At 41.4% G+C, this 12,646-nt stretch overlaps 1 protein-coding gene across 1 annotated transcript in view; it reads left to right on the top strand.

Moving 5' to 3' along the window:
• Nucleotides 1-12,646, top strand: part of LOC117382348 (protein kinase C epsilon type-like) — an 84,391-nt gene that overhangs the window by 62,088 nt on the left and 9,657 nt on the right. Inside the window, exons 13-14 of the mRNA XM_055227439.1 lie at nt 10,764-10,902; nt 11,268-11,456. Coding sequence (XP_055083414.1) covers nt 10,764-10,902; nt 11,268-11,456 — 328 coding nt within the window. The remainder of the gene's footprint in view (nt 1-10,763; nt 10,903-11,267; nt 11,457-12,646) is intronic.

Genomic DNA, 12,646 nt, shown 5'->3' with positions numbered 1-12,646 from the left:
TCTACTGTTGTGACCATAAAAACTATAAAGAAGTAAACCAATGAGTGTGACAAATTTGGAGCAAAGTTCCATATTTGGAATTCCAACCACGAATATCATAGCAACCAAAGAGCCAATCCAGAGTGAGGCTGTTGAAGGTAACACCACTTCCCGACCGTACCGCTGGTTTGCAAAGAGCAGATGCTTAGCAACGCTATCAGTCAAACATGTTAGGGGCCTTGGGGAAAGAAAGTTATTAATGTTTATATCTTAAGTTACGGACACAATAGTGAACTGAAAACACCAAGATGATGTACCATGCTCAATACCTATTTGGAGTGCGGCAGGTAGCAGGTTAGTTATGTCAGTTTATATGTACAATCTATGTTTGTGATGCTTCCACCCAGCGTGAAGTCTTGCTTTGAACCTTCCCATCACAGGGTCTGATCTCTTTTAGTGAGAGCCATCCCAGATGGATGTGTAGAACTCTACTCAGAGGGCTACACATATCAATCTGGTGAGGGGCATTTAAATACAGTGGAACATTCCAGCCAAGGCAATAACATCTCCATGAAGACAAGCAGCACCATTTTCCAGTCAGATGTTTGGCTCCATGTGTCCACAGCCCAATTGTCGGTGTAGCATTTGGTAGTTCTTTAACTGTCCAGTCCAGTCTGTGTGGAGCCTATGGGCCTGGATCATTGTTCTTCTCATATGCTCTACCACTTAACCTCACAATGCTCCTCTAATGAACCTGCTGAAAGTACCTCAGCCCTCACAGCTTGCCCTCCTGTATGATGTTTGTGTTTCACCATATTATGCTTTGTTCCATAAGATGTAAAAGTTCTACGCCCAAAGCTCTAACAGATCGTACTGACTTAATAATACAATGGGCTATTTATTATGCTGTGTAGAGCATTTAAAAAGCTGTCATCAATGTGTAGTTGAAATAGACTATACTTCATTTAAAAATAAATGACCTTAATGCTAGAGGTTTATAAACGGGCTGTTCCCTTTCCCCCTTTTGTAGAAATATATTGTATAAGCAGCGGTAAGCAGGTCAAGTCTGCTGTGTACTGTCTGCATGTAATTATAAAGCATTTTATTGTTTTAGAATCAGGAAGAGTGCATTAGCATGATAGTTTAAACTGAGTTGGAGACAGGTCAGAATGCTGGTGCATACTATGGATTCTGTGTAACTGTCAGACTGCAGATGTGTTGACCTGGTTTACGGTTAATATCTCTGCAATTACTGAGCCTATCCACATCAAACAAAAACTGGCTCAGCATTCAGCGTCTTCTGTCAGTTTAAACAAACAAAAGTGAAATGATTTTTTCACCATAACGTCAGAAAGTGTAGCCAATATTCGACCTCAAAGACATGATTGACGTCAGTTGTGAGGACTTATTGAACCTTAAGTTCAATATGACACTTTTGTTAAACCAATCTCTAACAAATAATGATAAGGCTCAACGTGTGGAGGCAGCAGTCTGAGCAGGAGCCCCAGACTTCCCTCACACATTTTCTCCAGCTCCTCCAGGGACACCTCAAGATGGTTCCGGGCCAGCTGAGGGACATAGTCCCTCCACCGTGTCCTGGGTTTTCCTCGGGGCCTCCTCCTGGTGGGACATGAACATCTCTCCAGGGAGGCATCCAGGAGGCATCCAGAACAGATGACGTGGAGGAGCAGCGGCTCTACTCCGAGCTCCTCCTGTGTGACAGAGCTGCTCACCCTAAGGGCAGCCACTTGAATCTGCCACCTTGTCCTTTTGGATCACTACCCAAAACTCCTGTCCATAGCTGAAAATAGGACCAGAGATCTAAACCAGGACTAAACCAGAGCTCACCGGTCACTCGAGAGCTTTGCCTTTCAACTCAGCTCTTTCTTCATCACAACAGTCCAATACAGAGACTGAGACGAAAACCACACTGCTCTTTCTGAATCTGAGCTTGGAGTATCGGTTGGAGTCTCCAGTCCCTGGACCTTACCGCTTAGGGTAAGGAGTGTATTCCCCTGTTGTTGGAGCACACCCTCCGGACCCCCTTCTTAAACAGAGGGACCTCGGTCTGTTAGGCCAGAAGTGCTGTCCCTGACCACCACAGGATGTTACAGAGGCGTGCCAGCCAAGACCCAAAACTTTTAGAGATTTTAGAGATTTTAGATTTCAGGACGGATCTCATCCACCCCTGGAGCTTAAAAGGAGCTGTGACCACCTCAGTCTCACCTTCAGTCTGGGTGATGGATGAGTTTGCCTCTGTTCTCAGTTTCTGCTTCCTCCTCAGAAGACTTAAAGAAGTGAGATTGAGGAGATCCTCAAAGAGAAGTAGAGGGTCCAACGCAGGGCTAAATATGAGCTGGAACAGGATCCGGGAACTATGTCCCCACTGAGGTACTTTAAAGTCATAGTTTTTATTACGATTCTCCGTTCTGCATCATCAGTCCCCCTGTCTTCCACTTTTACCCATCCACTATATTCATATTGCCCTGTGATCCAATCGACAATAGTGGCCACTCATATAAAACAGCACACACATGAATATTTAGCTAAAGAGGCAACTAGAAAACAATAATTCCACATTACAGTATCTATGTAATGTTGCCAGAGCTCTGAGTGGTTCAAGTGCACTTTGGGACAGAAGGCTGGTGAGTGGACCTGGTGCCCCCTGCACATGGTCCACTGCTCTGGGTGAATCCCTGAGCTGCTGTGATCGGTTATAACAATGACTGCAATACACGCACAGCCAAGATCCATCCAGACCAGACAGAGTCTAAGTGAGAGGAGGCCACACTGCACACAGAACATGCACACAGGGGTATTTCACAGTAGTAAAGAGTTTCTTTCTAAAAACCCCTCCATGAAACTATGTATTAATTCTGCCTGTTGTCAGACTGGTGTCAGTGTTTTGTCCTTAAAGGCTGTGAATGGCCCCTTCAGATAACGACACATTTGGAGTCCATAGTGAAAACTATTGTGTGTTTGTTAAAGTTAAAATCCAAAATGCTCAGTTTGATCAGACTCTTACACAGTTCGTTTGGTTCACACAGATATATTCTCACATCTCACATTATTGTGTCACACATAACAGTGTTAGTGCCTCAGAGCATACGCTGTGTGCAGCCTCACATATTACATTTAGCACAAGGCCACAGGTAATCCTCATTACTGTCAGGCCATGTAAATGTAATCTCATTACATTACACTGGATCTGAGCAGCTGCAGACGGCCCTCTGGACAGAGGATGGAGTGGCCCACTGAGGTCCTGGGCCCTCAGGGGCCTCACCTTTAATATGAACACAACAGGACTTTACTGCTTCAACAGTGAGCGTCAGTGTGCTTCAGCTCAGGCTGTGTAGTTTTTAATGTGGAGTCAGATGTGTCTCATATGGATCAACTTCATTGAGCTCACAATAGCCATACAGGTGACCTCTTATTGCATTTACATTGCATTACTGTGTAAAGATAAATGAAACTCAGAAGCTGTGTCTGAATGTCTCCACCAGCCCCTAACCCCCCATTCACTGCATAGCCCCACACTCTTTAGCAGATTATATAGTGTCTCATTCAGAGAGCAATTTCGACATACAGAGAAAAATAAAAAGTCTAATGGCTTAACTCTGATGAAAACTTGATTTGTGTCATAAATAATGATAATAATGATACAATAAAGTTTATGTCAAACTGGATTTCACGTAAATGGACTGGAACTAATTTCCACATCTAAGTGCAATGAGTTTGCAGTATTCTTTAATGACAAGGTTCAGGGTATTAAAAATGCCATAAATTCCACAACACAAATAACAACCCAGCACCCACCTAGACACTTAGAGCTGACTCACTTTACACCTGTAACTGATAAAACTGTCCAAGAGATTGTCACCAGTCTGAGTTCATCTACATGCTGCCTCGATGTGCTACCCACTAAATTTTTAAAGTCTGTGCTCAACAGTTTGCTGTCACCACTCACTCACATAGTTAATATGTCACTTCAATCTGGAACATTCCCAAGTGCTTTGAAAACTGCGGTTATCAAGCCTCTCCTAAAGAAGAGCAGTCTTGATGCCACAATATTGAACAATTATCGACCAATCTCAAATCTGCCATTTTTAGGCAAAGTCCTTGAAAAAGTTGTTTACCAACAGCTTATTAACTTCCTTGAAATGAACAACTCCTTTGATGTTTTCCAATCAGGTTTTAGACCCCACCACAGCACTGAGACTGCTCTTATCAAGGTGGCAAATGACATCCGCCTGAACACTGATGCAGGCAAAGTCTCAGTCTTGATCCTGTTAGATCTGAGTGCTGCTTTTGACACTGTTGATCATGGGATCCTCTTACAGAGACTGGAGGACTGGGTGGGCATCTCTGGTACGGCACTAAACTGGTTCAAGTCCTATTTAGAAAACAGGGAGTACTTTGTTGAAATTGGAAAATGTATATCAGATAAAATGTCCCTGACCTGTGGGGTGCCCCAGGGTTCAATCCTGGGACCCCTGCTGTTCAATCTCTACATGCTGCCATTAGGCCAGTTAATACGCAGCAATAATGTGTCTTACCACAACTATGCAGATGACACTCAGATCTATGTCTCACTAGCAGCAGGTGAATATGGACCAGTGGATTCACTCTGCCACTGCATCCAACAGATCAGTGTGTGGATGCAAAACAACTTTCTCCAGCTAAACTCAGACAAGACTGAAGTTATCATCTTTGGCCCACAGAAACATAGAGAAAGTGTCAGCAGTCACCTCCAGTCTCTCTCTCTAAAACCTTCAAATCAGGCTAGAAATCTAGGGGTAATAATGGACTCAGACTTGAACTTTAACAGCCACATCAAATCAATAACATCTGCAGCTTTTTACCACCTAAAAAACATTGCAAAAATCAAAGGTATACTGTCAAAGCCAGACTTAGAGAGACTTATCCATGCATTTGTCTCCAGTAGGTTAGACTACTGTAACGGCCTGCTCACTGGCCTCTCCAAACGAGCCTTAACACAGCTGCAGTACATCCAGAATGCTGCTGCTCGGGTCCTGACTAGAACCAGGAAGTATGAGCACATAAGTCCTGTGCTCAGGTCTCTGCACTGGCTTCCTGTAGCTCAAAGAATAGACTTTAAAGCAGCTCTGCTTGTGTATAAGTCTCTCCATGGCCTAAGTCCAAAGTATATCTCCGACATGTTAGTGCCATATGAACCATCTCGCAATTTGAGGACTTCAGGGATCGGCCTCCTGCTGGTGCCCAGAGTCAGGACTAAACATGGGGAATCAGCGTTTAAATTTTATGCAGCTAAAACTTGGAACAGTCTTCCTGAAGATGTGAGACAGGCCTCTACTTTGACAATGTTTAAATCCAGACTCAAAACAGTTCTGTTTAGCTGTGCATATGACTGACAGGTTTTTATTCTGCACTCTTCTCTTTTAATGTTGATTTTATGATGATTATTTGTGATTATTTATGTTTGATTTGTGTGATTTTAATGTCTTTCTTATTCTGTAAAGCACTTTGAATTACCTTGTGTACGAATTGTGCTATACAAATAAACTTGCCTTGCCTTGCCTTGGATTATTCAGCTTTTGTATCTGAGCTGTGCAAAAAAACAGCTCAAGCTAAGGTAAGCAGCAGCTAGCAGCTTTACACAGCAACGGATTATTTAAGTGTTTTATTCATGATCAGGATCAGCAGTGTGATAAACCAGTGCTTCTATCTGCTTTATTCAGTCGTGTTCTGTCCAGACCTGTCTCTGTCCACTGTTGTTTTTCAAACTCTCGCAATGCATTGTGGTCTATATTGACCAGTCTAGTGACTAGTGATGTTCACTACTTTACTGTATTTCCCACCGTATTGTGGGAAATGTTAAGTGTGCTACTTTTTCCAAAACTGGACATTTGGACACCACTCAAAATGGTGTGACCCCTAAATAGTGCCCCCTGTAGGCACCTTTAATAGGCCACGCCATCACGGACAGACAGCATGTCCCTAACACAGACAACAGGCAACCACCACAGTACAACAAAAACCCAATTATATAGTATATAGTTTAAAACCACTAAGCCCCAGACACAGGTCAATTTATCTGTAGGACAATTACAACCGAATTTACAATGAGCTCTCCATGTGACCCTGGTTTATCTCTGACCCCACAGTGACCTTTCCCTCTCCCAGTGTAATTTACTCTTGGAATATTAACTGCTTTACTGATAAATAGTTACTCAATAAAATCCCTTTTGGAATAAACGGGGAGCGTGCCCATGATCACTTCCTATTTGGAACGTGGCGGCTCGCAGGTTAGCTATGCCCATTTACGTATACAGTCTATAGCCTCTCTGTGATCCTAGTGACCCCAGACTGATCCTCTCCATGTGGGCTTGGTGCCAGTCCAAAAGCCTTCTGAACATGACAGGTACAGGCCCCAGGGCCATAGATCCTGGCTCTGGCTCACTGCGAGATTATCCACATGACTGCTTCATACCTGCTCCACACGCAACAACAGTCTGAGCTACAACTGAGGCTGTGTCCTGATCAGCCAGTCCCTGTCTCCCTCCTGCGACTGGGGACACAGGACACTGCTCCAGATTCACTCGTCTTTGTAAAGTTTTGTCAAAGCGTGTGGTTCTGGCTGGACAGGTGAGCCTCTCCCCTAACCCCTCACACACATACAGACCTATACTCTTCAGCAGACTCTATACTGCACTCAGTCAGCAAGAGGTTCAGACACACAGCTCACTACACTCAGGTCGTGTGACTCTGGCATCTGGGTGAAAAACAGTCTAAAGGTAAACTCTGATAAAACTTTATTTCTGTCATAAATATTGATCAGACTGGATTAGCACACCTATTTATGGACTAATAATAATCATACAAGTTTATGTCAAGCTGGATCTCCTGTAAACAGACTGAGATGTGGAAATGATCGCTCAGTTAACAGCTCAAACTAAACTACACTAGCAGCTTTACACAGCAAGCAGTTTATTTAAGAGTGTTTTATTCATGATCAGGATCAAAAGTGTGATAAATCAGCTCTTCTTTCTGTTTCATTCAGTCGTGTTGTGTCCAGTTAAACACCTATCTCTGTCTGTTATTGTTTTTCCAGCTCCCACTGTACATTGTGGTCTATATTTGACTGGTCCACTGATGCCAACAACTTTTCAAGGTGCATTGTGGGAAATTTTGAGTGCACTATTTTCTCAACAACTGGACATTCGGACACCACTAAAAATGGTGTGACCCCTAAATAGTGCCCCCTGTAGGGAATAGTGTGGATGTTCGGACACAGCCTGTGTGTTTTTAACAGGGCTGATAAAACAGGGAGGGGACAATATGTGCGTATGATATACAGCAAACAACTTTGCAAAATTTGGCAAAACAAAACCAGTTAAGAATACAGTTTATCAAGTCAAAATGTCAATGTGTAAATAGTCACATTTTTATATAGCGCTTTTATACGTTCAAGGTTCAAAGCGCTTTACATCATAGAACCACTCACATTCACACTCACATTCACACACACATTCACACACACATTCATACACCAGTGTACACAAACACCGTTGCCAAGTGCATAATAATTATGTAATCAACAATAATAATTAGTTTAGTTTCATTTATTTTCACTTGGCACAATACAGAATAAGAAGCTTTATACAATAAAATGTGAAGGATGGTCTCCAAAAACCCTCAGGGGCTTAAATGTGATAAACACAAACAGGAAATGCCAAATGGAAAAGTGCAGTTATTCAGAAGCAGACATTTTAAAGTGTTTTAAACAGACACTGTGAAAGCTCTGTAAAAGAGGAAACAGGCTCTTCAATTTTTGAACTCCTCTGAGTAGAAGACTGACACTGAGACTGAGACTGAGACTGAGACTGACACTGACACTGAGACTGAGACTGACACTGATACTGACACTGAGACTGACACTGACACTGAGACTGACGCTGAGACTGAGACTGACACTGAGACTGACACTGAGACTGACACTGAGACTGACACTGAAACTGACACTGAGACTGACACTGAGACTGACACTGAGACTGACACTGACAGTGAGACTGACACTGAAACTGACACTGAAACTGACACTGAGACTGAGACTGAGACTGACACTGAGACTGACAGTGACTTGAGAACTTTTTCCTATTCATAGATATCATATTTTTTTTTATTATTCCGAAACCCATGGACAACATATTCATGGTGAAAAGTTACCCAGTGCACCTTTCTGATTCTTTCCCATGTATCTGACCAAAATGTGTCTTTCCCCAGTACATATATATTGTAAAAGCAGCTCTTCAAAATGAGTCCACTGTGTACGGTCTGCATCTAATTATGATCAAATTTTGTTGTCCAATAATCAGAAAATGTACCGTTAGCATGCTAGTTGTTGTTAGCTTTACTGTGACAGCAAACTCTGGTCTCTGATAGTTGTAAAAAAAGCTCTTTTAAACTCATTCAGGTGAGTAATTAGGATGTTCAGAATGCATAAGGTAAAACTTTGGACTATTGCAAACCACTTGAAGTGAACTAGTTCTGTTTTCACTTTTAAAGACAGCAAAAATCAGGTACAGCATCTTTATAATATATAAAGAATGTCCTGGTTACTGTAAACAAATCCAATTTAGAATCTTTTCAACCAAAACCTGCTGCTTCACAAAAACTTTAAAAAACACCCCTCTAACCAGACTATTAGCTTAAATGTATTTTTATCAGTCACTGTTCCCCAACATTTTAAATACCCTGAGGTGGTCTCCGTATCGGCCCCATCAGAGCGTGATTGTGCACAGGAGAACAAACTTGTCAGCAGCAGCTCTTCGGCCCATTATTCCAGCCGCCTTTTATTTTTGGGCCCTTGAGAAAACAGAACAGTTGCATAAGCTCTGGACAAACACATGTCCCCTTCGCTCCTATATTTTCAAAAACAGTGCGCTCTGAATGGCTTCGACGGCCATGTTGACATTTTTGTAGCAATCAACCATCAAACCCGGAGCGTTCGCATTCATGTCCAACCCCACCTCTCTCATCGCGCCACTTTATCAGGGTCTCAGGCTAAAAGCGCTGGGGTTTGTGCATGTACACGGGGCCAATACTTCCTCCTATAGGGGGCGGAGAGGGCCCAGAGGCGGAGGAGGAGGTATATCCAGTGCTAAACATGTAATCATTTATCATAATCGTCATTCTGCAGCTCAGCTACAGAATGTGACGAATGCAGCAAGTAGCAACAGTTCATTGAGTTCAAGACACGGCCACATATTGTGAGACTCCTATGATTTTAAATGGACTAATTACACTTACATGTGAACAGTAGTACAAGTACAATTGTGTAAATCTTCTCAAAAATGTACATTTTTGAATACATGCTCTATTGTGCTGCATTGTGTTCCTGTACAAGGGCGTTCTGTGTCTGCTCCATATCAATTTGTCACTTTAAATGACTGTTAAAAGGTTTGGAAATGAGGTCTATGGCTCGTAACTGTTTTAGCTAACGTATTCTTGTAGTGTTCTACTTGTAAATTGTCCTGTCTGATCTGTGCTGCTGTCCTGGCCAGAACTGCCTTGATAAAGACATTAGTGACCTCAATGGGAGTCACAATCAGCCACTTAAACCCAGAAGAAGCTGCTTATAGCAGCAAATTGCCAGCAGTTTAAGTTTAACTTTTGGACTTACCTCACACCTGAATGTCTTATAAACCTGATGATATAATCTCAATGGGACTTTCCTGGTTAAATACATTTAAAAAACAAGACACGACTGCTCTGAAAAAAAAGTTTTCACCTACCCCTTTTCTCCACCCACTGCCCTGTACTTTTTTTAATTGGAAAAAATAAAATAAAATTGGACACTAGGTCATAAAATGGAGGGTTAAACTTTTTCAGAGCCATTTTTCAAAAATAAACACAGGCAAATGAAAATATGTTTGTGACAATGATAAAAGAAAATTTCAATTCTGTCAATTGGTGGACACTGCCTGACCTGAACTGAAGAAGCTCCTTGAATAAGGAGAGAAATGTCTTCACTGAAAAACATTTTGTTGCATTACAGAATTATTTTTTTTTACCATGGATCATACCTGGACAACTGAAAACAGCAGTTTTGAACAGGCAGTGTTTTATTATGCATTTTAAATCAATATTCAGTTTTCAACAGGATGTAAGTTAAAGAACACCAGCCAGTGATCTCTGTGACAGTTTACTAAATGCCCAGAGGAAATCTGTACTGTACATCCCATGCTCATGTTCGTTCTTTAAATGTTTTTGTTTTTTTTTTTACTTGAAGGAGCTAATACAACAGCCCGATACCAGCAGCAGACAGTAGGGATGGGTGATAACACAGTTATTGCTAATGATACGATGCCAAGTATTTTCTTGATACTGGTCTAACCTTGTGGGTCAAGGGATTTCAGTAAATAGATGTATAAAAACTTGTTTGAAATTTGCCCTAAAGGCCAAGCAGGACACCTGACACACATGGGGTAGTCTAATAAGCTGCTGTTGCAAGTGTTTTGATGCAAAACAATAAAAAATATTTGCATAACAGCATCAATACCCACATTTGTGCTGACTCACTATCAAAAAAATCAATACTTTGATACTGATATTCCCATCCCTAACCAACAGCCTTAGGAGAGATTTAATTAATGCAACAAAGAGGAGGTGATGCAATGTTTTCTCTCCAGCCATCAAACAAAACTTGTTTTTATTTAACATGGGAAAGACCTACAATCTGTAATGTATGTTTTATTGACCTGTGTCAGATATAATGAAGATGTTTCCCTGTGCTCCTTCAGAGACCTGAAGCTGGACAACATCCTGCTGGACGCTGAGGGCCACTGTAAACTGGCAGACTTTGGCATGTGCAAAGAGGGCATCCTGAATGGGGTCACCACCACCACCTTCTGTGGGACCCCAGACTACATCGCCCCAGAGGTGACACCCCACACAGAACACAGCACCATAATACATCTCTGACAAGCATCCTAACACAGATCTATAACACAGCACCATAGCACAGCACTGTAACACTGTAGCACAGGATCATAACACCGTTCTATTACACAGAACCATAACAAAGCTCTGTAACTGCACTGTTACGCCACTGTAACGCTGTAACACAGTACTGTAACAGATTATATCACTATGTCAAGCAGAAAGAAAACATGATATTTCTGATGTAATGCTGACTGATATATATGTGTAGATCTTTCAGGGCCCTCTGTGGACCAGTGGGCCCTGGGAGTGCTCATGTATGAGGTGATGTGTTCTAATATTGTGTCCGTGTGTATGTTGTATAGATCCTACAGGAGCTGGAGTACGGGCCCTCTGTGGACTGGTGGGCTCTGGGTGTGCTCATGTATGAGATGATGTGTGGACAGCCGCCTTTTGAGGCAGAGAATGAGGACGACCTGTTTGAGTCGATCCTCCATGACGACGTGCTGTACCCCGTGTGGCTCAGCAAAGAGGCCGTGGCTATACTCCGAGCGGTAAGGCCCGCCTCCTTCTATGTTTACATGCTCACCTGAAAATCTGATCTGCTTTTGAGTTTTCAGATTATTGAAATGTCATGTCGACAGCGACATCTGAGGTAATCTGGTTTATTTTTTAAGTTAAATTATGCACATTTGACTAATGGGTAACGAATATGACAAAGGCAAATATGACAGAAAATATTAAAGACCTAAAGAGTTATGTATTGTACTGTGCAACAGTAGCTCAGTTGGTAGAGTTTGTCCACTGACCCACAGGTTGGGGTGTGATTCCATCCTCCACAAATGAATGCTGTTGTTGTGACCTTGGGCAAGACACTTAACCCACCTGTAGGTATGAATGTGTGTGTGAATGAGTACTTTGAGTGCATTGAAGGTGGAAAAGCACTATATAAAAATGTCACCATTTACTATTTTGTCCTCCAAATACAACAGTTACTTCAAAAATCCACTGATTCACATAACACCAGGTTTTTGATGATCAAATTTCTCTACAGCAAATATCAGATCCAATAATGCGTTATGTGATTATTATAGTTATCAGATTTGGACAATTTAATCCTGATCTAAAATCTAAGAGCCCTTTTCAAAATGATTAATAATGCAGCTCCACCTCCATTGAAAAATGTATTTATCTCCCTGATCTACTTCTGTCTACTGTCTGTAGATCTGAATAATTTTACTAGAAATTTGAAAATGCACATTTTATATAATCCAGTGTGTCCACATCAGTTTAGTTCATTTGTTGTGTATTCACTGTAAAGACTTCCATATAATGTTTTTTAATACCTGTATGAAACATCACGTTTTGGAAAACAGTTTATTGTATTTTGCTGCTAATGTTAATAATGATCTAAATTAGTCTTATAATGTCATTGTAATGAAATATGTCATTTTAATGTCTGTGCAGCAGTAGTTAAATCAGGTACAAATCATCTTTTCTTTTGTAAGATTAATTTGTATATGGCCCCTGAGAAATAAAGAATAAATAAATAAAAATAACTAAATACAAATCCATTATATGTCTCTAACTGCCCATTTCATCAACAAAACTGTTTCCAAAGTCCTGCAAAGAGACGGCAAAAAAGTAATAAATGATTAAGTTAATGTTACTAATCATAAAACAGTGACATCAAATACAAGCAACAACATAAAACTGTAATAAATTTATAAAACACACACACAGC

This window comes from Periophthalmus magnuspinnatus, chromosome 15 (genome assembly GCF_009829125.3).
Source record: "Periophthalmus magnuspinnatus isolate fPerMag1 chromosome 15, fPerMag1.2.pri, whole genome shotgun sequence".
Lineage (NCBI taxonomy): Eukaryota > Metazoa > Chordata > Actinopteri > Gobiiformes > Gobiidae > Periophthalmus > Periophthalmus magnuspinnatus.
Note: the sequence above shows the minus strand (reverse complement) of the source record. Positions and strands in the feature narration are given on the sequence as shown.